General features: G+C 45.5%; 1 protein-coding gene and 1 long non-coding RNA gene across 6 annotated transcripts in view; one reads left to right on the top strand and one right to left on the bottom strand.

Annotated features, from left to right (window-relative positions):
- TMCC1 (transmembrane and coiled-coil domain family 1) overlaps positions 1 to 12,257 on the top strand; it is a 220,971-nt gene extending 208,714 nt beyond the window's left edge. For all 5 annotated transcript variants that reach the window (XM_082345712.1, XM_082345713.1, XM_082345714.1 and 2 more), the window contains 2 exons: positions 5,693 to 5,828; positions 8,233 to 12,257. In XM_082345712.1, the coding sequence (XP_082201838.1) occupies positions 5,693 to 5,828; positions 8,233 to 8,547 (451 nt within the window). In that variant the 3' untranslated portion in view covers positions 8,548 to 12,257. The remainder of the gene's footprint in view (positions 1 to 5,692; positions 5,829 to 8,232) is intronic.
- LOC309607322 overlaps positions 1 to 27,682 on the bottom strand; it is a 169,515-nt gene that overhangs the window by 112,480 nt on the left and 29,353 nt on the right. The gene's annotated exons all lie outside the window — the stretch shown is intronic.

The raw sequence follows: 27,682 nt of genomic DNA on the forward strand, positions 1-27,682 counted from the left end.
AAAATCAAGACACTTTCAGACTTATGTAGATAAAAATTACCTCATATAAAACCTTGCTGAAAGAAATACTACAGGATATATTTCGAGAAGAAAAAACATGAACTCACACCATTGGTGAAAGAAATCAATAAAGCGTGTTGGTAAATCTAATTAAGTGGGGACTTAAAATTATATATATTGAAAATTCTTAATGTCTACATCAATTTGGATCTAAAATTCTGGAAGAGAATATAGGATTCAAGGGTTGCATTTCAAAGGAATGTTGAAGTGTTAAAAGTTTGGGAGAAAAAACATTTCTTATACCCTAATCTGCCTGTCACTTGCCACCTGGCAAGTTTCTGTTCACTTTATTCCTGTCCCCTTAAATTGATGGATGCTCACAAGAGCATTAGGATAAATAAAACACAAATGCAAATGCGATTTTGCTTTTCAGTTAGAGGTTTATGTATGAAACTCCTGAGCCCTAGGCAAAAATTACAAAATAGGCTGACTTATTCTTTCTTCTTCTCACCTGACCTTTTATGATATACAATAAAATGTATATCACCCTAGCAAGGACAGTTACCAGGCTTAGGGGCTGAGATACTCTCTAGCAGCAGACTCTAAGCTCTGAGTGGCCTTGCCCTTACCTCCTGCCTTCGGTGTCTTCCATCCAGGATGAAGACAGTGGAATAGAAGGCAGGCTTATCTTTACAAATAACATGAGGCAAGAGAGAGAGTTGAAAGAAACCAGTCAGCAGACTGAGTTCAAAAATGATACTGACAGATGCGTGTGCGGTCAGGACTTTAGGGATTAGTTCTGTGGAAATCCATAGGGAACTATCTCCTATTGCTGAATGCAGGTATCACAGGTAATGTAGATGAGAGAGGGGGCTTGAGGTGAGAGTTATGAGTCGCTAGGTTTTAGTTCAGTTTTAGATGGATAGCTGTATCTATCTAGCAGTGAAAACAACTGCCTTAAGAAAAACGATACCCTGCCACTAGAGGTGTTCACAGAGAGATTGCTTGTCAGGGATGTTGTAGAAATAGTTCCTTGATGGAAAGAGATTTAAGTAGGCTTTTTCTAATCCCTAGAATTTAAGATTCTTTATAGTCAGGGAACTTATTTTTATCTTTCAAACAATACTTTAACTGTTTGTGGTGTATTTCTCTTTGTAACCTACTGATTTTAACACCTCTAAAGGGGAAGGGAGGTACGTGAAATAGTGATCATCTTAGAGACATGTAAAACAGGGTGTGAGATATTGGATTTATTTTGTAGTTAGCACAGTGATGTGGACTGCCGATGAGCCTAAGATGAGACTAAGGCCATGAGTCAGTCACCACAGGAAATATTTGGTTAGTTAAAAAGGTTTTCAAATTGCCCATGAATTCCTTTCAGGGAGCACGTACTCACGCGATGCCTTCTTCATTATGAAGTAGAAACATTTTCGAAAGGGCCAGTGTGTTCTTAGTAGACTGTGAAGATGGAAAGGAGAGAGACATTTTTTAACACCTCCTGTATACTCAAATGAATATACAAGGTAGAGATTATTACCCTCAGTTTATAGATGAAGGAACTTGCTATGCAACTTTGAGAGGTAGAACCAGGAATCAAACCCAAGTGCTCCTGGCTATGACACCTATAATCATTTTTTCCCAATGTTTATTATGAAATTTTCAAACACACTGCAGACTTGAAAAAGATTGTACAGTGAACATCCATACACCCACCTCTTAGAGTCTACATTTTACAATATTGTCTTATTGTATATCTTTCCATCTATCCATCCTTTATCTGTTTTATTTTTTTTATGCATTTCAAAGTAAACTACAGGCATCCATAATCTTTCTTAACAGCTTTATTGAGATATGCAAATCAGTAGTTTTAGTATATTCATAGATATGTGCAACCATTACCATAATCTATTTAGGACATTTTCATCAGTCTCCAGTCTTCTCAGTCCTGCCCCAGCCCCTGGCAACCATTAATCTTTCTGTCTCTGTAGATTTGCCTATTTTGAATATTTCATATACATGGAATCATACAATTTTCAGGCCTTTCTTACTGGCATCCTTCACTTAACATAGTATTTTCAAGGCTCATCCATATTGTAGCATGTGTCATTACTTCATTTCTTTTTCTTTCCAAATGATACTGCATTGTATGAATAGACCACACTTTATGTATCCACTCACCAGTTGATAGTTGTTTCCACTTTGGGGCCATTATAAATAATGCTCTTATGAACATTTGTGTACAAATTTTGAGTGGAAATAAGTCTTCGTTTCTCTTTGGTGTATACCTGGAGTGGGATTTCTGAAGCATATGGTAACTCTGTGTTTAGCTCTTTGAGGAGCTACCAAGTTTGTTTTCCAAAACAGTTGCACCAGCAGTATACCAGGGTTCGAAAATCTCCACGTCCTCACCGACACTTGTTATTATCTTTTTTCTAATTCTAGGTCCATAATCTTTTTATTACACTCCTCCTCCCATTGACTCCACCTTGACATAAAGCTTCAAACCATCACATCAGTGTAGTACTGTCCAGGCCCCTTTGTGGCCAGGTGATTTGGATCAGCTTTAGACCTGACTCACATTTCTTACTTATGAAGGGAATTAGTTTATCTGGGCTTCTTGAATTGTTTCAAAGTGGCATCATAGCACAGAGGTTAAGAACTTTAGCTTTAAGGTCAAACCAACCTGGATTCAAATCTTTGCTCCCCTGCTTAATTTCTGTGTGCCCTTGAGCAAGTCTCTTTACCTCTCTGAGCTACAGCTTCCTCATCTGTAAAGTGAAGATAATACCTACTACCTTCTTGGGGTTGTGGAAGTTAATTTACATAGTAGGCACTGAATAAATGGTAGCTGCTGCTATTACTTTTTAATCTGTTCTAATGGTATTTGTGAGCCATGTTTAATATCAAATAAGATTCTCCAACATTCCTGAAAGGCCTGAAAGACTATACAATTTGTGGGCTAAGGGGTTGAGGTGGTAGCCTGTGGAACACATGCTAAAGATGTCATCTGGGTCTGCTTTCTTCAGCATGCAGGCTGGTTGCCACTACCACCAGGCTCCCCTCCCTGCCACGCCACATCAATCCTTAGCTTAGGATAGTTCTTTGCTGCCAGGCTCAGCCCTTCCCTTAAATCCCAGGGGACTGACACAATGGAACACCACTTTTAAAAAGTCTCTAGCCCCTCTGTGGTGAGGAGAAAGAATAATGAAATCATCAAACACTGAAAACACCACAAACAGTGAGCTTAATAGGACAATCATAAAAAGACAATATATTAACATAATCTTGTGGCATTTGTTGAACTTAAAATCTGGTGGAAAATCAACTCCAGAGGTGGCATCTGTTTCTGAGCATGCCGAGGGTCACAGATAAAGTGAAAAGGCAGAGTCACAGAGAATCCGCCCTAGTTACGGACAAAAAGTGGAAACCTTTCTGATCAATTGTTCAGTCACTTTAGTGACAGTTTCAGTGGGAAAGAAAGCAGCACAAAGATTCTTATCGAGGACACAGGAGAACTAAATAGGATTCAGTAACATAGTAAAAAGGGTCAGCTGCACCTTTTTTTAATCCTTGTTTCATAGAGGAGAAATGGAGTTTAGGATATAAATGAATATAATTATTCATTATACAATTATTAGAAGGGAGAATGTTGGTGATGCCGCCACATAAAAATTACCTTGAACAGAGAACTTACATGTATTCCTTAAAAGTTTGTGTACTATACATGTGGCTAAAAACAAGAGGAAAAGGGAGGGTAGTTTTAAATGTTTGAGTTTGTTCTGACATTTTTATTTTTTTAATACGAAGTCTGCTGAGACTCACACGCTAGTGTTAGGTGTGTGCTTGCCTGAGCAGCGCTCAGCGGTAGCACCTGCGGGGCATTGGTTCCCGGACACACATTCCCCCTACTCCACCCCCACGGATACCAAAATCTGCAGATGCTCAAGTCCCTTATATAACCTATGCACATCCTCCCACATACTTTAAATCACCTCTAGAGCACATATAATACCTAATACAGTGGAAATGCTGTGTAAATATTTGCTGGTACACAGCAAACTCAAGTTTTGCATTTTGGAACTTGGTGGAATTTTTTTTTTTCCAAATATTTTCATTCCGAGGTTGGTGGAACCTGCAGGATGTGGAACCCCAACTGTATATATTCTCCTGTTGGGATGAGCCCTCTGTCTGACTGAGACTCTTCCATTCTAGTCACCCTAAGCTAGACCTGTGTTTATTCTTCCCTTTCTAGGCTTCTTAATGTGTAGTCGTCAACCTTTCTCCTACCTACTTAGCTCCTTTTTTGGTTCCTTGAACTCCACCCACAACCTGCCCCAAGCTTCACTGCTAGCAGACAACCCATTTCCTTAAAACACCGTGTTCACCATGTCACCACACCGCCCCCCCACCCCCGCCAGCAGTGTGCTTTGGGCCCTTGTACTGTCTATTCCAGAATCCCCACTCCCCTTACCTACCTTTTACGGGCAGATTTCCCTTTTTTTCTCCAACTTAGGTCTACTATTCCAGTTAGCCTATACATTTCCACCTCCTGTCCTTTACCTGTGTTCTTTTTCTACCAGGAATCTCTGATCTCGTTCTTTAAAACTGTTCCAGTCCTACTGGTCCTGAGATGCCCTGCCCAGGTCCCATCTTTATGTAGAATAAACCTTTTCATATGTAGTCCTAAATGCTAGAGGTGCAAGATGAACAAAATGATCCCTCCTCCTGAGGAACCTTATCTCCCTGCATTCTCACAGTTTTTTACTCAGCTGCAGCCACACTGTCCCTACTTCCTGTCCCTGAAACCTGCCAAGCTAATTCCCATCTTGAGAACTTTATACTTGCAATTCCTTCTGCTTTAAGATACTCTTCCCCTCACAACTTCACGGGGCTTATTCATGTCATCACTCAGGTTTCAGCTCTCATTGTTTAGAGCATTGAATGGGGGAGAGGCCTTCCCTGACCATTCCAGCTTCATCAGCCACTGGGCACTGCACCATATGCCCGTACTGATCTTTCCCGGTTTACTTATCCATGCCTGCGGTCGTCTTGGTTTTCCTGCCTTCCACCCCCACTGCAGAACGTAAACTGAGGGCAGGCGTTCTGTCTTGCTTATTACCGCAGTGTTCGCAGCACTTTGAACATACCGGGCACACAGCAGGCTCTCAGTAAATATCTGTTGACACTGTCACAGACACTGTGCTTGGCTGTAGTGATGATGGGCTCTGAATAATGAACATCCAGGTGAGTGACCTGCCCGGTGTTGGAATAAGCTACTGGTGATTGCCAGAAGGTCAGTTTCCATTTATGTGCTGTTTATCTTCTGATAAGACCTGCTTAATGTTGCTGTAGTTTTTGCCTCTCCCATATACTGCTCAGAGCAGAATAAGAACTGCCTCGTTTATAATGGATATGCTCAAAACTAATCAGGGCTGCTGGCCTCGCTACAAATACCGTGTGTTGAGAGATGTGGAAGAGCCATGTTGCTGCTATGATATGGCCTTGTGACAAGCTGTCCATTCCAGGGACTAAGAGCTGTACCCACTAGCATGCCCTGTTACCTCAGGCCACTCACTTAATTTCTTTGTGCTTTTATTTTCTTCCTTTGCAGAATGGATTTTGGGGATTGGATGTGAATAATACCAAGAAAAATACAGAATGCATAAAAAATTTAACTTTTCCCCCTTCTTAGATGTGAACGATTAGAAGAACAACTAAATGACCTAACAGAGCTCCACCAGAATGAAATCTTGAACTTGAAGCAGGAATTGGCCAGCATGGAAGAGAAAATTGCATATCAGTCCTATGAACGGGCTCGGGACATCCAGGTTAGCATGAAGGATCAGGTGTAAAAGCAAAAGGCTAACAGAAAGTAGAATGGTGGTTTCCAGGGGCTAAGGGATTAGGGGGATGGGGGGTGGGTTATTGTTTAATGGGTCCAGAGTTTCAATTTTATAAGATGAAAGAGCTATGGAGATAAATGGTGGTGATGGTTGCACAACATTATGAATGTTTAATACCACTGAACTGTACACTTAAAAATAGTTAAGATGGTAAATTTTATGTTATATGTATTTTACCACAATAAAAAAAGAAAAAAAAAGAATGAAGTCCTGATACATACTACAGTATGGATACACCTTGAAACATTATGCTCAGTGAAAGAAGCCAGTCACAAAAGGCCACATAGTGTATGATTCCATTTATAGGAAATGCCTAGAATAAGCAAATCTCTGGAGAGAGAAAGTAGATTAGTGGTTGCCAGAAACTAAGGGAAGGGGGAAGGGAGTGATAGGTAAAAGGGGGTTTATTTTGGGGATGATGAAAATGTTCTGGAATTTAATAGTAGTGATGGTTGCATAACATTGTGAATTTACTAAATGCTTCTGAATTAAACACTTTAAGATGATTAAAGTGGTAAATTTTATGTTATGTGTATTTTACCACAATAAAAAAAAATGTTTAGGGGGAAAAAAGGATGGAGAGGGTAGAATATTGAGAAGCTTATACCAACTGTAATACACCTGCTCTTCAGATGAGGTGCATTTCTCAAAAGTCTATGCCTTTTGGAGGTGGTATGCTTGCTTGCGTTCTTAGGAAATGTTTCTTAGGATCACAATTGTCTCAGTATATGGAAAAACACATGTGTTACATCTGTTCGTTGCTGCTTCAGGAGCTGCTGTGACATGTCTCAGGGCCACCTTACCTATCTTCTTCTATGGTAAAGGGGGCTTTTGTGCTAGCTGCCAAATCCAAACCTTTTACAGGTGCATTGCCAGGCAGTTTACAAGAATAACACATGAGGCAATAATGTTTAAGGCTAATACTCCTCTAGTTTAATCTCTGGGAAAATACAATATTTAACTTTTTCTCATGCCACTTGGGATGATATTTCTAAGAAAACAGTTGGTGGTTTCATATGAAAGCATCTTGAAATAAACTAGTCTTAGAGAAGGGAAGTGGTCCGGGAAACTTGTATTACAAAGAACCAAGGGAATGTCTAGATCATTTGCCCAGATGCCATCTTCTCCATGCCCCGGAATTCTGCTTACGTTTTAGTTTTTTTCCCCAAGGTCATTCTGGGCTGGTATGTATCTGTTGTACGTCCATTCTCTAGCTTAGCTTCAGTCTGAAGCTGCCTAGCCTTCACCTCAAATCCCAGGAAACCAGGGCCCACTGAAACCAAGGTCAGAAAAACCCAGGGCTCCCACCACTGCTGAGCTTTGGAGGGTATCTGACCATTGCTAAGGAACTAGGTTCTGTCCTCTGAGTGTTATGGTAAATTTTGTATAAACTCATGGGTGAAGATTATGGCCTTGAGAGGAGCAGATCACTTGAAATGTTTGGTCAAGTGTTTGGGCATAGTGTCTGTCCTCTTCACAGAGATAGCTCTTCTTAAGAAGACAGAGCAGGGAGCCCTTTCCCCTGATGTCAGGGAGTTATTTAACGTGAAAAACACCAGGTAGCGTGTACAGGGATGTCCAAAGGATGTTCACCTCTCCATTGTTGTAGTGGGAAAGTTGGAAATAACCTATGTCTCTCCAGTAGGGAACTGGCTGAATAAACTGTGACATATCCAAGCTATAAATGCTAGGTAGCCGTTAAAAAGAACTAGGTGGGCCTCTACGCGTTGACACGGAGAGATCTCCAGGACCCGCTGTCAAGTGAAAAAAGCAAGCTGTGGATCAGTCCTAGGGTATGATACTATTTTCATTAAGGCAGACAATTTTTAAATAATTCCATGCATATCCCTAGGGACATATGTGTATAGACTTAAACACGGGTGAAAGGATGAGCACACACCAAATTGACAGAGTTACGTCAAGGGCAGGGACTGGAACTGAGGAAAATACCAAGAGAGACTGCCTTTGTGTCCTATTTGAAATGTTTTTATGTTGAACAATTACGTGTGTCCTGTGCAACTTAATAATTTTTAAATGGAAAAAGAAACAAAATCATATATTTGAGATCTTGTTATTAAAATATTCCAGACCAAATCTAATTGTGGCAACTGCTTCCTGTGAGCTGTCCCACAGGAATGCAATGGAAGGCAGTTTAGGTGAATAATAGTCACTTGAATTGTGAGTTATGCATTTGGCCTCTCACATTCAAGACTCTAGCATATTTTAAATCATGGGCGTGGCTCAAGATGCATCTGGCTCGCCCAAGGGGCATGTCAGCTACTCAGTGCTTGTGAGCAGAAAGCTTAACTCTTCCCTGTCTGGCCCACAGGAGGCCCTGGAGGCGTGCCAGACCCGCATCTCCAAGATGGAGTTGCAGCAGCAGCAGCAGCAGGTGGTACAGCTGGAGGGGCTGGAGAATGCCACCGCCCGGAACCTTCTGGGCAAACTCATCAACATCCTCCTGGCGGTCATGGCAGTCCTTCTGGTCTTTGTCTCCACGGTAGCCAACTGCGTGGTTCCCCTCATGAAGACTCGCAACAGGACGTTCAGCACTTTATTCCTTGTGGTTTTCATTGCCTTTCTCTGGAAGCACTGGGATGCCCTCTTCAGCTACGTGGAACGGTTCTTTTCCTCCTCCAGATGATGCTGGCACAAGAAGGCAGTGCTCCCCTACCCTCTGGCGAGTGCATGCGGCGAAGAATTAGACAGCAACTTACCTACTCTGAAGTTTTCTACAACAACAAAAGAGTTGAGTGAATCTGTTTACATTTAGAATAATGTTTTTTTCTTCAAAAGACGCAATTGCAATAGTATTTTTTAGATTTTATCCAAGAAGTTTTTTGGGCAAAAATCTTGGATCATTTTTATGTAGCATGATTTTCCTTGGGATGCAGATCTTAAACAGTCCTTTAACATGAACCAACAATCTGGAGCACACTGAAGGGCATTTTAAATTGTGGCTTGAAGGACTGCACTAAAATCCGCTAAAAAGATGCAAAAACCTGATTAGGGAAACCAGTTAAACCTAACACCCTGCCTTGTCTGGGCTCACCACCTCTCCCCCTCCCAGACTAACTTTACTGTGAAGTCCTACCACATTCCATGTCTGAATTTCTGGATTCAGGGTGGATTTTCCTTCTCCGTGGAAGAACACATGGATCTCCCTGGCTTTCTCACCCAAGTTGGCCACTCATGGTAACCCTGGAAGTATGATCACTTTTGAACCTGGTCCCTTAACCTTTGCTAGGATACACAAGTGAGAGCATCATGCCCCAAAGGATCACTGCACAGTCCTACTACAGTATTTTGAAGTAGCCCTCTAAATACTTAACTTTAAGCGAATCCCGTGGCCGCACTTTTAAGGTTTTTTTAAATATGTGTATAGTCACCAATTTAAAAAACAAAAAATCTGAACAGCATACTTGAAGAATGTAATACTCAAACTCTCAGTGCTTCCTTATGGTTTCTAATAGGATTTTTTATTATTGTTATTATTATTATTGGGTTTTTTTGGAAAGGGTTGGGAGGGTCTTTTATTTTTTCCTTTGAAATAAAGAAGTGATGTTTTTAAATGAAGAAATGTGTGGATATTTAAGTGTGCTGCTCCCTCTTGTCTTGAAACAATTTGAGTAAAGGAACACTTGCTGTAAATGCCACCCTCTGACACCCTTGTTTTGAGACCCAGCTTAAACTCCATCCTCTGGCTGCTGCTACTGCTTTTTGGTGTCCTGCCACCCCACACCACCACTTTATGGGCTTGGCTTGGTTGGAGAGGAAAGGGGTGCACAGGGAGAGGGGGAGGCTGTTTCCACAAACCAGCATGATAGGGTAGAGATTTTTTTTGCCCCAACAGTATGTTTACCCAGTGACTTTGGGCTGGGATTATCTGTAGGAAAAATTGAGACTGTACTATGAGAGTCATAAATAATTCCTTGTGTTTTCTTAGTTTATTTTTTTACACCCCCTAATAACTGAAACCAAAGTGATGTGGAATCTTCTGTCTGCATTTTGGCCCCAGCATCTTTAATTTCAAAGCTTTATTCTGTCTGCCCGAGAGAATCAACTGAAGGTGATTTCTCTCTAAAGAGCAGAAAAGGAAATGTCAGGTTAGAAGGACTCAAGTTTGGGGTATAAAATGTTGTCAGCGTCCTCTTCATCTAGACTGACTTATTAACATAACTATGCTTAGTGGACCTTTATAGACAGTTTAGAAAAATGGACTGAGCCTTCTTCCCCATCCTATAACCAGTTCTACCATCCTGGTGGAACTTTGGGCTTTTAGAGCCTATCTAGAAAGCTTGGCCAACCTTTTCGTATTCATAGTATTGAATCACAAATGCTGTTCCCTCTTGGCCTCTGTTCTGTGCAACCAGGTGGTGAGCAAGGGGCACATACTTTGCCCTGAAAAGAGTAGCAAAGCATGCTCTGCCTATCTCCCCTATACCAGGAAATTCTTCTGGAATAGGTTAACACTGCCTGTCTGTCTGAGAGGATGGCTTACATGACAGCTCCAGCCTCATGTGGCTTGGCAGGCTGGCCTTGTCAGAAACAGCATGTTGTTTCCATAATCATTTTCATATTTTAACTCAGGTACCCCAATCTTCACTCCATCCCCCAATGATTGTAGTACACCTGTTAGCTCTGTTGACCTCTCAAAATCAGTGCCCAGAGCAGGCACCACAGGGGTGATTTTTCTTTTAAAAAAATAATTGGAACCAATTTATGTTCAGGCCAAAAACAAATTGTTCGCAAGCCTATGTATTTACAATGTTAACTTTGCCTAAAGATATTGCAGTGACTTTAGGCAGAAGTGCCAAAGGACACCATGACCTTGTCAAACTAGCACAGTTTTTCCTAATTTTTTGCTTTAGTGAGGGAAAGACAGTCCCACAAAGTTATTGGAAAGATGCTCTAGCCACAATCCTCCAGTTCTTCTAAGACAGAACTTCTGAGTCCCCTGAACTGTGTAGAGGCTACGAAGTATTGTGGGCACTGGAAGTCACTGGCTAGATGGATTGAAATTGTTCCCATTTGCCTTGGGACAGTTTCTGTCAAAGGAAGGTTTTCACCTCTGGAAAGCCCCCTGAGCTCCCAGCCAAACAGGCCCGCGCTGACTGTCCATCCTCCATTCTCAAAATGTCCCCGGAAGGACCTCCAGGCTAGGTCAGGCACGGTAATGGCTTTCTAGATCTCTTGTCCCTTGATTATTCACCAGGCCCAACAGTTGTCTGCATTTTAATGCTGTTTGTAACCATGCATCTATTTTCTTGCCTTCCTTCCACTTTGTGCTGCCTATACCTGTTGCCTTTGAGCTTCTTTGCATTGTGGCTGTTCTTGGGTTCTCTTATCTATTCAAAGCTCTTCTATAACCTCGCTCTAATGGTTTTAACAGTTCTGTGGATGGAAACTTATCACTCTAATGCTTCTTCTCTTTTAAAGACTACATGCATTCCATTTGAAATGAAGCATTCCTGGATTACTGGTTAGTGCTGGTGTATGAGGCTGACTGTGGTAGCCTGGGTGACTCTGTTCAGGTTGTAGAGTGACTAACATTTACCTTTTTTATGATAGTTGAACGGCACTTCTGTCTGCTCCAATTTCAGTTCTTTGGAAAGATATTCAGTGCATCCTAGCAAGGAAGGCTTTCTATTCCACTGGCTCCTTAAGAAGCAAAAGTAGGTTAAATTTTACACTTCCCTGACCGGGTGGGGTTTTCCCTCTCCCCTGTACCCCCTCCACCCAACTGAGGTAAAAATCTGATACGAAGAAAAACTCAGATCAAGCCTTCCTTGCTAGCCATGTCGTAACAATGAGCATAATTTTCATGTGGTCTTCGCTGTATTTGGTTTTGTTTCTGATTTCATATTCCTTTGAGGTACAGTCAGATGAAATGCTGAATTCCAAGTGAGTTCCAGTGAGGAGCTGCCTTTCAGCCTCGGAAAATGTGCATCCAAAACAAAACCAAATATTATCAAAAAACTGACAGAGGTAAAATTATGGTTCCCACCCCCAGGTGAAGCTGGGGATTTTGAACGTGGCTCTAAGAGTTAACATTTCTGTCTGTGTGTCGTGTATGCTGGGTGATGCCCTCAGTAGGATTGACTACTAGACTGTAAGTGTGTTTTATCAAAGTATGTAAGAATAAAAACTCACTTGCACGAATTGAAAAGTACAGAAATGACACTTGTGAACGTGTGAACATTAACACTGTAGTTGATAGATCTTAAGCTGCTAATTGTTGAGAGAGAATTACATTTTTGTTTTGTCTGGTTGCTGCAGATTCTCAGCAGCACTTTTACTGTACATACAAATTGAAATAAAGACCTCAGCTATTAACGAGGTGGTTGGACTCGGGTTTGTTTTGCTCTTTATTTTTGCATATTCAGTTCCGGTGACAAGTTTGTCAGTCTGAAAACTTTCCACTAGCTTGTGCATTAGAAACTTTGTGAGTGTGTGTGTGTGTGTGTGTGTGTGTGTGTGTGTGTGTGTGTGTGTTTAGCCAGTATCTTAAAACTGTAACCGATAGCTGATAGCTGGGTAGCTGTCACCGTCTCCCCGGATTGTATACACTTCATTTCAGACTGGCATTTTGCCACAGTTCCTTTAGGCTGGTAGGTAGGACTGCCTTTTAGTGCTTTGGAGGGAGTTCTTGGGAGGGAGTTCTTGAGAGGCAGTACCCCCCAAATTCAGCATCTGATGCCCGCAATGGGTATAATAATCCCTGTCCATTGTTACAAGGCTTTGTTAATAAACCAGTGTTATGATGGGAGTAAAAACTTACTTTATAAAAACATTTGAGGTTTGAAGTTCTACATTCATGAAAGGGGTTATCTTCTAGCCTAACTCCAGCTATGGTTTTGGTATAGATGTAGTAGTTTCTATTACGGCTTTTCTTTGATGATCTCTGGGAGGTCTCTGGAAATCGAGAAGCTCTAATCTTGCCTTTTTGTAATTTTTTTTTTTTTTTGGCCACGCTGCGGCACACAAGATCTTAGTTCCCTGACCAGGGATTGAACCCGCGGCCCCTGCAGTGGAAGCGCAGAGTCTCAACCACTGGACCGCCAGGGAAGTCCCTAATCTTGCCTTTGACAGGGTACCAAACAGGGTCCTCATGGCTTGGTCCTTCACACCCTCAATCTGAATGTCGAGATGTTTATTTAGGCCGCACTTCTGGCTTACTAGTTCTGTGCCTCCTACCCCATCTATAAACTAGAGATACCACACCCATCTTGATCCTACCTTGTGGGTGATGTGAAAATAAGAGATGCCGCTTGTGAAAACTTTTAAACTCGCTGTGAGAATGCCCTAAACTTCTTGAAATATGGACCAGGCTGCCACGTACAGATGTGCAGGTCGTACGCCAGCCAATCCCAAGGGGCCGTAAGAAAACTACACTGTGAATGACACGTCCTAGAGTTTCACAGTGCACAGTGGGCACCCAGAACAGCCCTGACCGCAGCTGATAATTTGAAAGCCTGATTTATTGTCATCCATTAAAAACTTTGGAGAGTGGAAGGCTGGAAACATAAATCTGAGAAGCTGTGGTGTAGACAACAGACTGGGGAGGCAGGGGATGGGTGTGTGGCCAACTAGAAAATGTCGGCCTCACCTGAAGTGTGCAACTGTAGTGTTTTAAAACTCCTTGAGCTAAACTAAACTAGCCAACTTGTGACCCCAAATCTAGGTAATGAAGAGTAGCTAACATTTATTGAGTACTTACTGAATGCTGGGCTTAATGTTTGGTACTCGTAATGCAATTCTCACTTAATTCTCCCCAGGGTCTTACACAGGCCTTGTCATCCTTATTGTCTAGCTGAGGAAACGAAACTTAAGTGGCTTGCCCAAAGTTATACTGTTAGGAAGTAGTAAATGAATGTGATGGAAAATAGGTCTGTGCAATGTACGTAACAAAGGATTGGGTGTCCACAAAGAGTTAATACAAACCGAGAAAACCGTCAACTAAGTAGAAAATAGGCAAAAGATTCACAGAAAAAGAAATTAATCACCAATAAGCATTCAGTAGAAAATGTTCGGCCTCATATGTAAATCAGTGCGTTAAATGGAAAAAAAAAAAGTGGTGAAATAGTATATTGTCTATTTGTGTTCAGAATAGTTTTTTTTGCATAAATATATGTATGTAAGTATATAGAAATGAAACCACATTAAACTGTCCCTAGTAATTACTTCTGGGAAAGGGAGTGGGAGGAATGGTGGTGAAATAGGACTTTCATGCTTGACTTCTATAAAGTATGAATCTCTTAATACAAATGTATTTGTGTATCTTTAAAAAATCAAAACTTTTTAAAAAGAAAATAACAGGTCCCTTGAGAGGTGGAAAAGAGATGACAGTGTTACTCGTGCCAGACTGTAATGGAACATCTTTTGCTTTAGGATTGCCTTAGAAGGAGCTCTGGACCAACTTTGGACCACCCGGTGGGCTTTCTTGCCGCCCTGGATTTCTAGGCGTTGTGGTCAGATGGCCATCCCGGTGCCAGACAGGACGTGGGGCGGTGGGCTTGCAGCAGCTGGTACCACCTGTTCAGTTCAGCCCTTCATTCATCCTGCAGCATTTGAGAGCCAGGCTGTGGAGACGTGCTCAGTCAAGGGGAGAGGAACCTGTGTTGTAATAGAGCTGGAAGCCATGTGTGGGAGCGAAGAGGAGGGAGCAGTTCTGACCGGGCAGTTGGGAAAAGCTGGATGGAGGAGGTGGGGGGTGTCTGGGCTGAGAGATGATGGGTTTATGGTGAGTGAAGATGAGTGAGGAGGGCCTTCCAAGTTGAAGGAACAGTATTGGCAAAACCACGGAGGTGACAAAGGCCGAGGTGAGTGGTTCAAGCAATGGATCAGAGCCTCAGATGGCTGGGAGGGTGCCTGGAAGAACATGTGAATCGGGGACAAAGTTAAAAATAGTTGCGAAAAATTCTGAACGCCATGCTGAAGGTTTACCCTGTGGCTGCAAGAAGGTGTCGAGTGGTGTAGTGACCCATCCTGTGTTTAAAGACAATTATAGCCCTTTTGGAAGGAACCAGTAGCCTCCTTTTCATGTCATCCAAGTCACTTGGCTGGTTGAGAAATGCTGTCCAAGGTATTTGATCTTTTGCCTTTTGATCCTGTAATGGAAGGAGCTTAAACTTTTTGTTTGATCTGGGAGGTGAGGGTATAGGAAGCTCAGAATTCACTTCATATATATAAACGTATGTCACTTCTGGCATTAGAATCGTTAAATTCTACAACGAGAGTACTTACAAATTTATTCAGGCTTCTGTCTTAATGAATGCTTAAACTGTCCAAAGGAATATTCTTTTAGAAGACTTCATTTCAGTAGTTATTGAGACTCTATTAAAATGTACAGCAAACCATGATGAAAATAAATTATAATAACCACTATACCTTAGAGAGCGGTTCTGAGGATTAAATGAAATAATTGTGCAGTGCCTCACCCAGCTCCACAAATGGTCTCAATTATTGTTATTAATAGACTGAGAATTCCTTGAGGACAGGGACCTGTCTCGCTCATCTGAATCTCTTCAGACTATATCATGTCTCTCATTCTTACCTGATGAAGGACCCAGTAGCCAGAGTTTGGGCTGTCTGTAGCCAGCTCTGGCTCTTGAGTTGGTTTGGAAAACCAAAAAGTAATCAGTATGTGTCAAGAATACTCTGACCATAGAAACAACAGAAGAGAGCATCCCAGCCATAGAGAACAAAAGCTGGCTAACGGATGCATATACGCTGGGCTGAGGGGCTAACAATAGATTTTACTGGTGACTTCTTAACCACAGGTAAGGACGTTGTTGTGTTCATGGCTGTGTCCTCAGTGCCTGGAATGGTGCCTGGTGCATGATGGGTGCTCTTTGAAAAGTGGAATTTTAAAATTGCTACATATTGAATTCCTAGTCTGTGCCAGGCACAGTGCCACTTGTTTTACTGCTAATTCTTACAGTTGCTCTGAAGAGGAGATGGTGTAATTTCCATGTTGCAGATGAAAACAAACTCAGATAGGTGTTTGGGTTTTATCCTATGGGCAAGTCGTTTCACTAGTAAATGGCAAAGTCAGGATTTGGACTCAGAGACCCTGAATCACACTTCTTTATGCTCTGGAAGCATTTTTTTCTCTCTTACGTGTTTTCATTAGGTATCTTCCAGAACATAAATGAAACACTTCCTGCTGAAATTCATTTAATCGTCACGACGAGGTTGCCAGCCTAGAGACACTGACTTGGAAAATTGGAATGTTATGCTGTTTGCCCCTGCACTAAAACAACCCAGACTACTGTACTTACTCTTTTTTGAAAATACCAGCTTTAATGAGATACCATTCAATTCGGTCGTTTAAAGTGTTCTATTCAGTGGTTTTTAGTTTCTTGACAGTTGTGCATCCAGCATCACTAATTCCAGACCATTTTCATCACCTAAAAATGGAACCCTCCACCCATTAGCTGTCACCCGCCTATTCTCCCAGCCCTAAGAAACCGCTAATCTACTTTCTATCTATAGGTTTGCCGATTCTGGACGTTTTATGTAAATGGAATCACATGATATGTGGGCCTTTGTGACCGGCTTTTTTCACTTAGGATGTTATCAAGGTTCATCTATGTGGTAGCATGTTTCAGTACCTCATTCTTTTTTACTGCTAAATAATATTGCATTGTATGGATACACATTTTTATCCATCAGTTGGTGGATATTTGGGTTGTTTCCATTTTTTTAGCTATTATGAATAGTGTTGCTGTGAACATTCATGTAGAGGTTTTTGAATGGGCCTTTGTCTCATTTCTCTTGGGTATATACCTGGGAGTGGAATTGCTGGGTCATACAGTAACTATGTTTAACCTTTTGAGAAACTACCAGACTGTTTCCAAAGTGGCTGAAGCATCTTACATTCCTACCAGCTGTCTGCACATCCTCACCAGCACTTGTCATCATCTGACTTCTTGATTATACCCATCCCATGGGTGTGGAGTGGTATCTCATGGTCTTGATTTGCATTTTATGTGTTTTTATGCTAATATCTCTTTTCATAAGCTTTCCTATCCATATCTTCCCAACCCAGGCTGTGGCTGTCACATTTCATTATTGCCACTGTGGTTGCCTTACCTAAAAGCCTTTCATTTCCCCACTAAAAACTGCTTTTCATCTACTGTGGGCTGGGATTCCGTATAACCTAACTCATCAGAATTATATCCAAAGTAAGGTTAACTGGATTCTGAATGAGTCCCCACCAATAAGTAAGATGTGTGCTTGGACTTTGTGACTGCTGATCTAGCAGCTTTGAGACTATTTCTGCTTAAAACCAAGATTTTATTTTAAAAAAAAGAGAGTGAGGAAGGAGAGAGAGAGGGAAGGAAGGGAGGAAGGAAGAAAGGAAGCCTGGCCTCCCACTAGTCATGTGACCTTGGACTCAGCCCAAGTCCTCACGCAGGTGTCCCCCGCTCCTCCCGTCCTGCCTTGTACTGCTTCACTTCTCTGCTCCTTTGCATGTGCTCTTCCCTCTTCTTGCAGTGACACCCCCCCCCCACCCTATTTATCTGCCTGACAAGCTTTTACTGTTTTTTTTTTTTTTTTTTTGGCTGTATTGGGTCTTCGTTGCTGCGCGCAGGCTTTCTCTACTTGCGGCGAGTGAGAGCTACTCTTCGTTGCGGTGTGCGGGCTTCTCATCGCGGTGACTTCTCTTGTTGCACAGCACGGGCTCTGGATGCGCGGGCTTCAGTAGTTGTAAAACGCGGGCTCAGTAGTTGTGGCTCGCGGGCTCTAGAGCACAGGCTCAGTAGTTGTGGCACACGGGCTTAGTTGCTCTGCGGCATGTGGGATCTTCCCGGGCCAGGGCTCGAACCTGTGTCCCCTGCATTGGCAGGCAGATTCTTAACCACTGTGCCACCAGGGAAGCCCTCTTACTCTTTTATTTTACTCTTTATTAAGGAATTTTTCAAATATAGGCCATAAATGAATAGGGTAATAAACCCCAATCAACAGTTACCAACTTGTGGTCAATCTTGCCCTCCTCTCCCCTCTCCCCTCAAACTGGATCCATTTGGAACAAATGCCAGGTAACATACATTATTTGTCCTTTTTGGGGTTTTTTTCTGTAAGGTGAAATTCACATAACAAAATTAACCATTTTAAAGTGAACAACTCAGTGGCATTTGGTAGATTTACAATATTGTACAACCACTGCCTCTATCTAGTTTGTAAACAGCTTCATCATCCCAAAAGGAAACCCCATACCTGATAAGCGGGCACTCCCCATTTCCCCCTTCCACACACGCCAACCACCATTCTGGGCTCTGTCTATGAATTTGCCTATTCTGGATGTTTCATATAAATGAAATCATCCAAAATGTGACCTTTTGTCTGGCTTCTTTCACTCAGCATAATGTTTTCAGTGTTCATCCATGTTGTAGCATGGATCATTACTTCATTCCTTTCCACAGCTGAATAATATCCTTCTGTAGGGGCAGACCACAAAAGAAGGGTTTTGTTTATCCTTTCTCAGTTGATGGCCATTTGGGTTGTTTCCACCTTTTGGGTACTATGAATAATTCTGCTGTGAACATAGTGTACATGTACTTGTCCGAGTACCTGTTTCCATTTCTTTTGAGGTGTACACCTACGAGTGAACTTGCTGGGTCGCGTGGTCATTCTGTGTGTAACCTTTTGAGGACGTAGGCAGCCTCTCCCCTGTGAAGCCTGCCCCGACTTCCCCACATACATTCAGGTGACCCCGGCTTTGCCACCCTCTCTGTTACAGCACTTACCTCACTATGACTTCTTTGGTTTATGTGTGGTTTTGCCACACTACATCGCTTCCCGTGGTAACTGAGCTCTTTTTCACGAAACACCTTCCCCCATTCTCGCTCCCCATCATTCAAGTGAACTAATCCCATGATCCTGGCTCAAGAGCTGGACAAGTAATTCAAGTCAGGCCAGTCACAGTTGGTCCTGAGGCTCTTGCTGGCTGAGTTGGGAAAGAGGGACTCTTCTTCTTCAGTTTGCTACCTACAAGGACCCTTTGTCCCCAGAGCTGCCAGGAGCACAGCCTACCCAAGTATGAGGTCAAGAGGGAGGGAGGCAAAGCCAAGACATGGACAAGAGAAACAGGTTCTTGATGAATCAGTTTGACTCCTGGATGCAGCCATGCTTGAAGCTAGATTCATCTCTTGAACCTCCCAGTGTCGTGAGCCAGTAAATTTCCTTTATTGCTAAGGTAGTTTGAGTTGGGTTTTGTCACTTGCAGCCAGGAGACACACATGATGGTGGACTCATAAGGGGCTGTCTGACAATACCCTCCCTTCCAGGACCACACCTCCCCACACTTCAGCCGAGCTGTCTGCATGAGAGGGACCATATTCTCACAGCCTGGTACTGTCGAGTTTGGGACCAGAAGGAGGGTCAGTCCTAGTTCTTGGGTCATAGGAGCAGGTAAGTGTGAAGTTCGTGAGAGCTGTTGGCAGGGAGAGACCCCAGGCAGGCAAAGAGAGGTGAGGCAGGGTGCACCCCAGCACCCCGGGCCCTGGCCCAGCTGCCAATGCTGGTCGTACAGACCTCGCCATGGTTCGGTCGTGTAAGACATGCCCTTGTGCCTCTAACTAGTCACCCTTTGGGGGCCCAATCTAATTCAGGCCATATTTCTGTAATATGCCTAGTCACATGTCTCCCACAAGCTCCTTTAGCCACAAACCGCTTCTTATTCACTTCTGCATCATTCATACCTGTGAGGAGCTCTGCCAGGGCTCCTGCCTGCGTGGACACACCGCTGACTCTATGTCAAGTGCTTGTGCATCCCAGGAGCCATGATTAGTTGTTGTATGGGTGTCTTATTTGATCCTACTGGATGCTAGTAGGTGGAACTGTGTGAAATTGCCAATAGTCAACTGTTTTTTGCGCTATAAAAACAGCCATTTCACATGGTCCAGTGTCATACAAATGGTATTTTGCTGATGAGGCCAGCGAGGTTGGTGTCTTGCCCGAGGGAAGCCGGGTAGAAAACGGCGGAGCTGACAGCAAGGGGAGGCCTTGACTTTCAGTGGCGTGGGTGAGTGAGAGAGGGGAGACAGGGAGCGGAGGTCTCGTAACAGAGCCTCCGCCCTGCCCGTCTGCCCTCAGCTCCCTGGGCAGTGAGAGAGGAGGCTGAGGGCCCGCAGGTGCTGCAGGCCCGCCCCGCGGCTCCTGGGAGCCCAGCCCATGGACAGAACGGCAGGGCTCACTCAGCGCCCGGTTCGTCCTGCAAAGGCCCTCTGGTCAGGCAGGAAGGGCAGCACGCCTCTGGGGAAGGTCTCTGCCCAAGTCAGCCGCCCGTAACCTCAGGCAAATCCTTCCACCTGTCCCCGCCTCCTTAACTCCACTGAGGAACAGAGGTAACAAGGGCACCAGTCTCAGGAGGTTGTTAGGAGGGTGTCGTGAGTTAACTGTTGTCAGGTACCCAGAGCAGCCCCTGACAGGCAGTAAATGCTCAGTGAAAGTCAACCAGCCTTGCTGTTATCAGAAGCCAGGCTCCCTTGTACACCCTTCGCCACACCTGACACAATGCTGCCGTTCCCATGTTTACTGTCACTGCCATACCTTCACACATGCTGTTCTCACTGCCCTGCCCTCCCTCTGTCTGCTTAGGGAATTTCTCTTCTTCCTACAAAGAGCCCCCCCTTCTCAGAAGTCTTCCTTGACCAGCCCTTCTCCCCACATCCCCCAAACAGACCAGAAAGCCATCTTCGCTCCCTTCTCTGTGTCTCTGGTCCAGTGCCAGCTGAGTTGGGCTCTATGACAGCTACACAGTGAGTGGTGGTTGAGCGTTTACATGACTGTCAGCCCCGCTGGACTCTGAGGGGAGCTGGGGAGGGGCCAGTTTCTCTCCTGGGGGACCTCAGACTCTCAATGGTTTCAAGTGTGAAACAGTCAGTGATTGAGATAGAAATCTCCCAGCTACGGGACAAGTACACAGAGGAACTTGAGTCTGGAGGGAGGCCGGCATGTGGTGGGTTCTCACACTTCAGACCCAGCTCCCTGGATCCACCCATTGGAGAACTGCAAACTGTTTAGCTAGTGGCTCCCCCGAAAGAACTTGGAAACACTGTGCCCTTTCACACATTCTACAGTTGACATCTACAACATTAAGGCTTAAATGGGGAGGACTTCCCTGGTGGCGCAGTGGTTAAGAATCCACCTGCCAATGCAGGGGACACGGGTTCGAGCCCTGGTCCGGGAAGATGCCACATGCTGCGGAGCAACTAAGCCCCTGCACCACAATTACGGAGCCCACGTGCTGCAACTACTGAAGCCCACACGCCTAGAGCCTGTGCTCCTCAACAAGAGAAGCCACGACGAAGAGTAGCCCCTGCTCACCGCAACTAGAGAAAGCCCACGTGCAACAATGAAGACCCAACACACCCAAAAATAAATAAATAAGTAAATTTATTGAAATTTTTAAAAAAAGCTTAAATGGGTGCAAAGGATGTACTTTCCAGGGTATTTTAAATATTGACGCTGTAAGGTTGAACTGTTTCGTCACTCTGTAACGCATCCAGTGACGCTAAAGAGCATAGTGATTGCGTCCCCATCATCACCTATGTAAACAGCACGCAAGCAAGCTCTTCTTTATTAATGAGGTTTCACCTCACTTTTTTATCTCTGAAAATTGTATTCAGTTCCTCTCCCCACAAAGTTTTAGCCTAATGTACTATATATTCTTATGCCTGAAAGTCTCTTATTGATCACACCATCTTCTCTGTACCAAAAACTATGGATGTAAACTGGTTTTAAAATTTTTAAATTTTCTGTGATCATAAGTCACTAAGTGTTTTTAAAATGTTACTCTGGAAAGGTATGATTACAAATATTAGTATGTGATTGATCAAAACTATAAATATTACAAATATTGATAGATACAGATTAAACAAAATGTTACTATATATTTCATTTTTTTATGAGTTGATTGGATTTCCCCCATTGTGTGTACCCATGGATAAATACGAAGCTTATTTCTACAGCTTCATTTCTTCCTCATTCTCATTTTTACAGGTATAAGCACTCAAATCTTGTCACATACATAAGGAACAGAAACGAAAGGAAGGAGTATTGGAGCAATGTTACTCAGTTATTTTAACTCCCTTTGAGTTTTATGCCAAAAATCAATAGTAATCCATCATCAAGAATTATTTTTTGTTGCAACTTGGTGATAGGTAAATGAGAGTTCCTTATACTATTTGTGTATGTTTCCATTTTTGATAATATAAGTTAAAAGACGCTATGATTTCTCTCTATTGGCTGACAAAAGGATTTGGCCCTCCTGCAATTTTGTTGCAAGCAAAAAATAGAAACTACTCGACTGGCGAAAAGATTTGTCTCCCAGTATTTGGAGCCCTTAGAGCCCTTCTTCCTCTCCAGTCCCAGAGAAGGACTTCCAACTGGCCTTGCCGGTTGGGAGCATATGTCTTTCTTTCCCAAAGCAAGAAGCTGCTTTCTCAGGGAGTCAGTGCCCCATTTGAAGACTGTGGTGGATGACTGTGATGGACCCCTTGGCCAAGGACCTGGGGAAGTGGGTCAGACCAGGAAGAATGAAAGAAAGACTCCATCTCAGAATGTAAGTGCATTCTTTGCCCCTTCCAGCCTCTCCCACACCCCTTGCTCAGAACCTGGCACCTTTGAGTGGAGAAGCCCTGAATGGGACCTACCCAGGTTCATGCGGTTTAGAAGGGTGAAGCTGGAACTCTTTACATCCATCTTTTCCAATTACTTCAGCCCGGGAAAGCCTAGTGAATAAATTTCATTTAAAATAAAAATGAACAACTAAATGTGATCCTGGAGTGGATCCTAGATTTGGAATGGGGGCTGGGGGTGGGTGAATGCTATAAAAGACCTCGTTGGGACAACCGGCAATATTTGAATAATATTTTGCAGCGTAAATAACAGTATTGCATCATGATGAAATCGCCTGATCTTGAAAACTCTGCTGTGGCTGTGTAATAGGATATCCTTGTTCTTAGGAAATACACACTGAAGGATTTAGGGTTCAAGGGGCATCACGTCTGCAATTTACTCTCCCGATGCTTGGAGGGGGACTTGAATATGCAAAGAGGGGGTCACAATGCTAAAACTTGATGAATCTGAGTTAAGAAAGGGGTCCAAGAGTTCTCTTGGAAATTATTCTCACAATTTTTCTGTAACTTCGAAACGATTTCAAAACAAACTCTGGCGCCGCAAGCCCGGTCTCTGGCGCCGCCTGGTGGCTGCTTCAGGGAGCGCACCCTCCGTGTCGGAAACCTTTAAACTACCCGCCTCGGGCAGCGGTTCCCGACGTCCCTCTGTCCAGCCACCCCGCGGATCAGCCCCTCCCGCCCACGGCGTCTCCGGCTGTGCCGGTTTGATTTTCCTTTCATAGGACCGTCCGCGTCTGTGAACCGCTGCAGGCGCCTTTCTTGTGCAACCAAGGTTAGGTCGCGTTAATCTTGGTTTGAGAGTCGTAATTTCAGAGTTTCCAACCCGGATGCTTTCTACGACTAGGGAAACTGAGGCCCGGAGAGGGCAAGTCGCCGATCATGGCTAGAACCGAAGTTTTCCTGACTTCTTTGTTCTCTGCAAGCTGCTGGCCCGAACCCCACCGTCTCCTCCCTGGATTTGACTCAGATGCGGCCTCTCCCCTTATGTCTGGGCTCCCACGAGGCCGCTCTATGACTTCACTCACGCCCGCCACGCGCCTCCACCCGCCGGCCTCGCACCCACGCAGCACATTCTCGTCTCCGGGCCTTTGTCCACGCGGTCCCTCTACCCCGAAATCCCCCGGGGCTGCCTCTTCCGTGCTTTCTGCCAGCATATCACCTGCCAAGAGCCTTCGGCGACCACCCAACTACCTGAGCCCTCCTTCACTGGTCTCCCCGTTTGTGCAACTGTGCAGTCACTTATTTGGCGTCTACTTGTTGCTCTCTGCCTCTCTGCCCCCACTGGAATGGGGGCCCCTGCAGACGGGACCCTGTCTGGTTTCCCGGTGTGTCCCCAGCGCCTGGTACAAAGCGGGGGCTCTGGCAAGGGCAAGAATATTCGTCCCCCTCCTCGATTCCCCAGTATTGCGCCCACGTGACCATCGGCGAGGGAATGTCCGCCGCCCCCATCCAGCGGCGTCTGTGGTTTCTGAGGGGCTCAAAGCCCCAAGGGGGAAATGAGGGGTGATGGCTCAAGTGACCCTGGCCACTGGGGACAGCGTGCTGGCCGGAACCAGGAGCGCAGTCGCTCTACAGTGCGGAGCACGGGGCACGGCGGGGGACGCTGGACTCAAGTCCCCAGCCCTGGCCTCCCCCTTGTAACCGAGGAGGGGCGGCGTGGGCCGGGGGAGGCTCCGCCCCAAGACCCAGGGACCCCAGCCCCGCCCAGGCCCGGGGAGGGTCCCACCCCCGGGACAATGCGGGGCGGGGCCGGAGCGGACAACCGGACAATGGGCCCCGCTCACCCCGCGCGCAGCTTCCGGCCTTTCCCAGCCTGGGCTGGCGGGACGCGGGACCGCGGAGGCCGGCGCTGCTTTGGGTGCCGCATGTCCCGGCCTGGGCGGGACTAGGCAGCGCCCCCGTGCGGAGCCGGAGCGCCGCGCCCCCGCAACCCCCCCCCACCACGCCGGGCCCCAGACTGCGGCGCCCTGGGGGCCAGCGTCCACCCAGCCCCGCAGGCGGCCGGCAAAGGGAGTGGCGGTTTAAAAAATGTTTTTTGTTTTCTATTGAGGTATAATTTACATCGAGGGAAATGGACAGATCTCAAATATGTGAAGTTTAATTAATTTTTACACATGTTTATACCCTGTAACTAACTCTCAGAACAAGACGGAACATTCCAGCTCCCCAGATAATTCCCTGGTGCCCCTCCCCAGTCAATCCCTGCCCCCAATCCCAGCCCGTGGCAACCACTGATCCCTCGTTTGTCGGTACAGCTTGGCCTTCTCCAGAATGTCCCATAACTGGAATCCTGCAGTATGGAGACCTTTGAATCTGGCTTTGAGATTCATCCGTGTTGTGTGTCCATAGCTCATTCCTTTTGATTCCACCGTAGGGCTGCATCTTATTTGTTAATCTATCGGTTGTAGGAATTTACGGTTGTTTCCGGCTTAGGGCAGTTATAGAGCTGCTATACACATTTGTGTACAGGTTTCTGTGTGCAAGTGTGTTCTCATTTCATGTCAATACCTAGGAGTGGGATTGATGTTTTGCCTAACTCTACGTTTGACTTTGTAAGAAACTACTAAGTTGTTTTGCAATGTCTGCACCCTTTCACACACGTACACATGCCCCAGCAGTGTGTACAAGTTCCTGTCGCTCCTCATCCTTGTCAACACTTGCTATTGTCAGTCTTAAATTTCAGCCATTTGAGTGGGTATGGAGATGTCTCAAGAGAGTGATTATTGACTCAACAAATGAACAAACACCCAGAGCACGCCAGCCTTCAGAAAGTCCCAGCAGTTTCCCAGCCTTTCCTCACCCTACTTCCAGGAAGTATTTAGGTGCAGGGAGGAGCCAGAGTCAGCCCATGTGCACACTCTGGGTGGACAGATGCCTGTCCCCATCAGTCCCTAGGACTGAGCTGGCAGGAAGCTTTTTATGCTCAGGTCCTTCCCAGATGCCCAGCCCCCTGGGGAAGGAGCTGGCACTGAGTCCACAGGTCAAAAGGGATGGGACTGGGTTTCAACTTGGGTCCTACCTGCTCAGCCATCCCAAACAAAGAGCCTGTCTTAGTCTGATTGGGCTGCTATAACAGGATTCCTAGAATGAGGGGTTTACAAACAATGGATATTTATTTCTCACAGTTCTGGAGGCTGGGAAGTCAAGGATCAAGGTAACAGCAGATTTGTTACCTGGTGAGAGCCGACTTCCTAGTTCAATACATGGCTGCATTCTCCATGTGCCTTCACATCACAGGAGGGACAAGGGAGTTCTCTGTCATCTCTTTTATAAAGGGCACAAATCCTATTCATGAGGGCTCCACCTTTATGAGCTACTCACCCTCGAAAAGTCCCACCTCCTAATACAGTCACATCGTGGGTTAGGATTTAACAGAGGAATTTGAGGGGGATGCCCTCAGTCTATAGCAGAGCCTCTGGAAGAATCACTGAAAGACAGATGAGGAAAGAGGGGAGTGAACACAGGTGCAATGTTTGGAAACCGAGGATGTGGAGGGCAGGCAGCAGCCAATGCACCTGGCAGGCAAGTAGTTCTCATGGCTGGACCTCTGGTGGCCACCATCTGAACCCACAGGGCACCTAGAGGCCTGGCTCTGCCTCTGAAGCCCCTTGTGATCTGAGTTTTGGAAGACGGGGAGGTGGTGCCAGGAGGGGCCTGCCTCCCTGCCTTCAACACATCTTTATTGCACATCTGCTGTGTGCTGGGCACTGTCTGGCACAGAGCACCAGCCCCTGCCCTGGCGAAGGTCCCAGTCTGGCAGGAGAGATGGCTGACAGCCCCCAACGAGCACGTTGGTCTGGGAGGGCCTCTTTGAAGGGGGACATTTGAGCAGGGACTTGAGTGATAAGAAGGCAGCAGCCCTGGGGAAAGGGCATAACAGGCAGCAGGAACAGCAAAGGCCAGGGCCAGGAGGTGGGAACATGCTAGGTGGACTGAAGCAACAGAGAGCAAAGGGGACAATGGAAGGAGCCGAGGCTGATGAGGGCACCGGGTCAGATGGTGTCTTGGTCGGCTTTGGCTGCCGTAACAAAGTACCACATCTCAACAACAGAAATTTCTTTTCTTACAGTTCTGGAGGCCAGAAGTCCAAGATCAAGGTGTCGGCAGGTTTGGTTTCTCCTGAGGTCTCTCTCCTTGGCCTACAGATGGCCCCCTTCTCGCTGTGTCCTCACATGGTCTTTCCTCTGTGTGTGTACTTGTCTGTGTCCTAATCTCTTCTTAAAAGGACACTAGTCCTATTGGCCTGGGGCCCACCCATAGGACCTCATTTTAACTTAATCACCCCTTGAAAGGCCCTGTCTCCAAATACAGTCACATTCTGAGGTACTGGGGGTTGGGACTTAAATATATGAATTTGGGGGGACACGATTCAGCCCGTAACAGTTGGCTTTTGCTCTCAGGGAGGTGGGGGCCTGGGTAAGGGTTGAGCAAGAATGGACAAGATCTGATTTGCCTGTTAATAGGATCCCTCTGGCGCCACGGCCAAGAGAAGGATAGACTGCAGGGGAGGAAACCAGTGAGGAAGCTACTGCCGCAGTCCAGGCGAGAAGCCGGTGGCTGGACATGGGTGGTGGGGTGGGCGGGGAGCAGGGGTCGGACTCTTGTTATGTTTGGGAGGTGGCGCCTGTAGGTTTCCCAAAGGATGGATTTGGGAGGGGGAGGCCGGGAGGGGGATGGCGCCCTGGGCGCTGGCTGAGGGAGGTGCCAGCTTCCCCTTCTTTCCCCCTTGATTCCTTACCCACCAGGTGCCTACTGTGTGCAGCCCTGCGCCCACGGGAGAGGCAGCCGAGACCTAGAGGCAGAGCCCAGGCCCTGGGCATGCTGACTCGGGCCTTCTTCTCCTCCGGCCCTTCCTCCAAACTCCTGGCTGCGGAGCCTGACCCCCACTTGGACAAACATCTTGCGGCCATTTCCGCCTCGCCTGCCCGGAGCCCCAGCCTGGCCTGAACAAACACTCGGGACCTGTGCTTCCGGCCTCAGCTCTGGGAAAAGCCCAGCCAGGGGCCGTTGAGGTCAACCCTGGAGGGAAGTGGGAAGGAGGCACCAGGGGCCTAATCACACCCATCTCAGAGGACCCTAGGGAGGGAAGAAGCACCCTCTGGGCCTGGCACCAAGAGGGGGACACTGCCC

This window comes from Balaenoptera borealis, assembly GCF_965194805.1.
Source record: "Balaenoptera borealis genome assembly, chromosome: 12".
Taxonomy (NCBI): domain Eukaryota; kingdom Metazoa; phylum Chordata; class Mammalia; order Artiodactyla; family Balaenopteridae; genus Balaenoptera; species Balaenoptera borealis.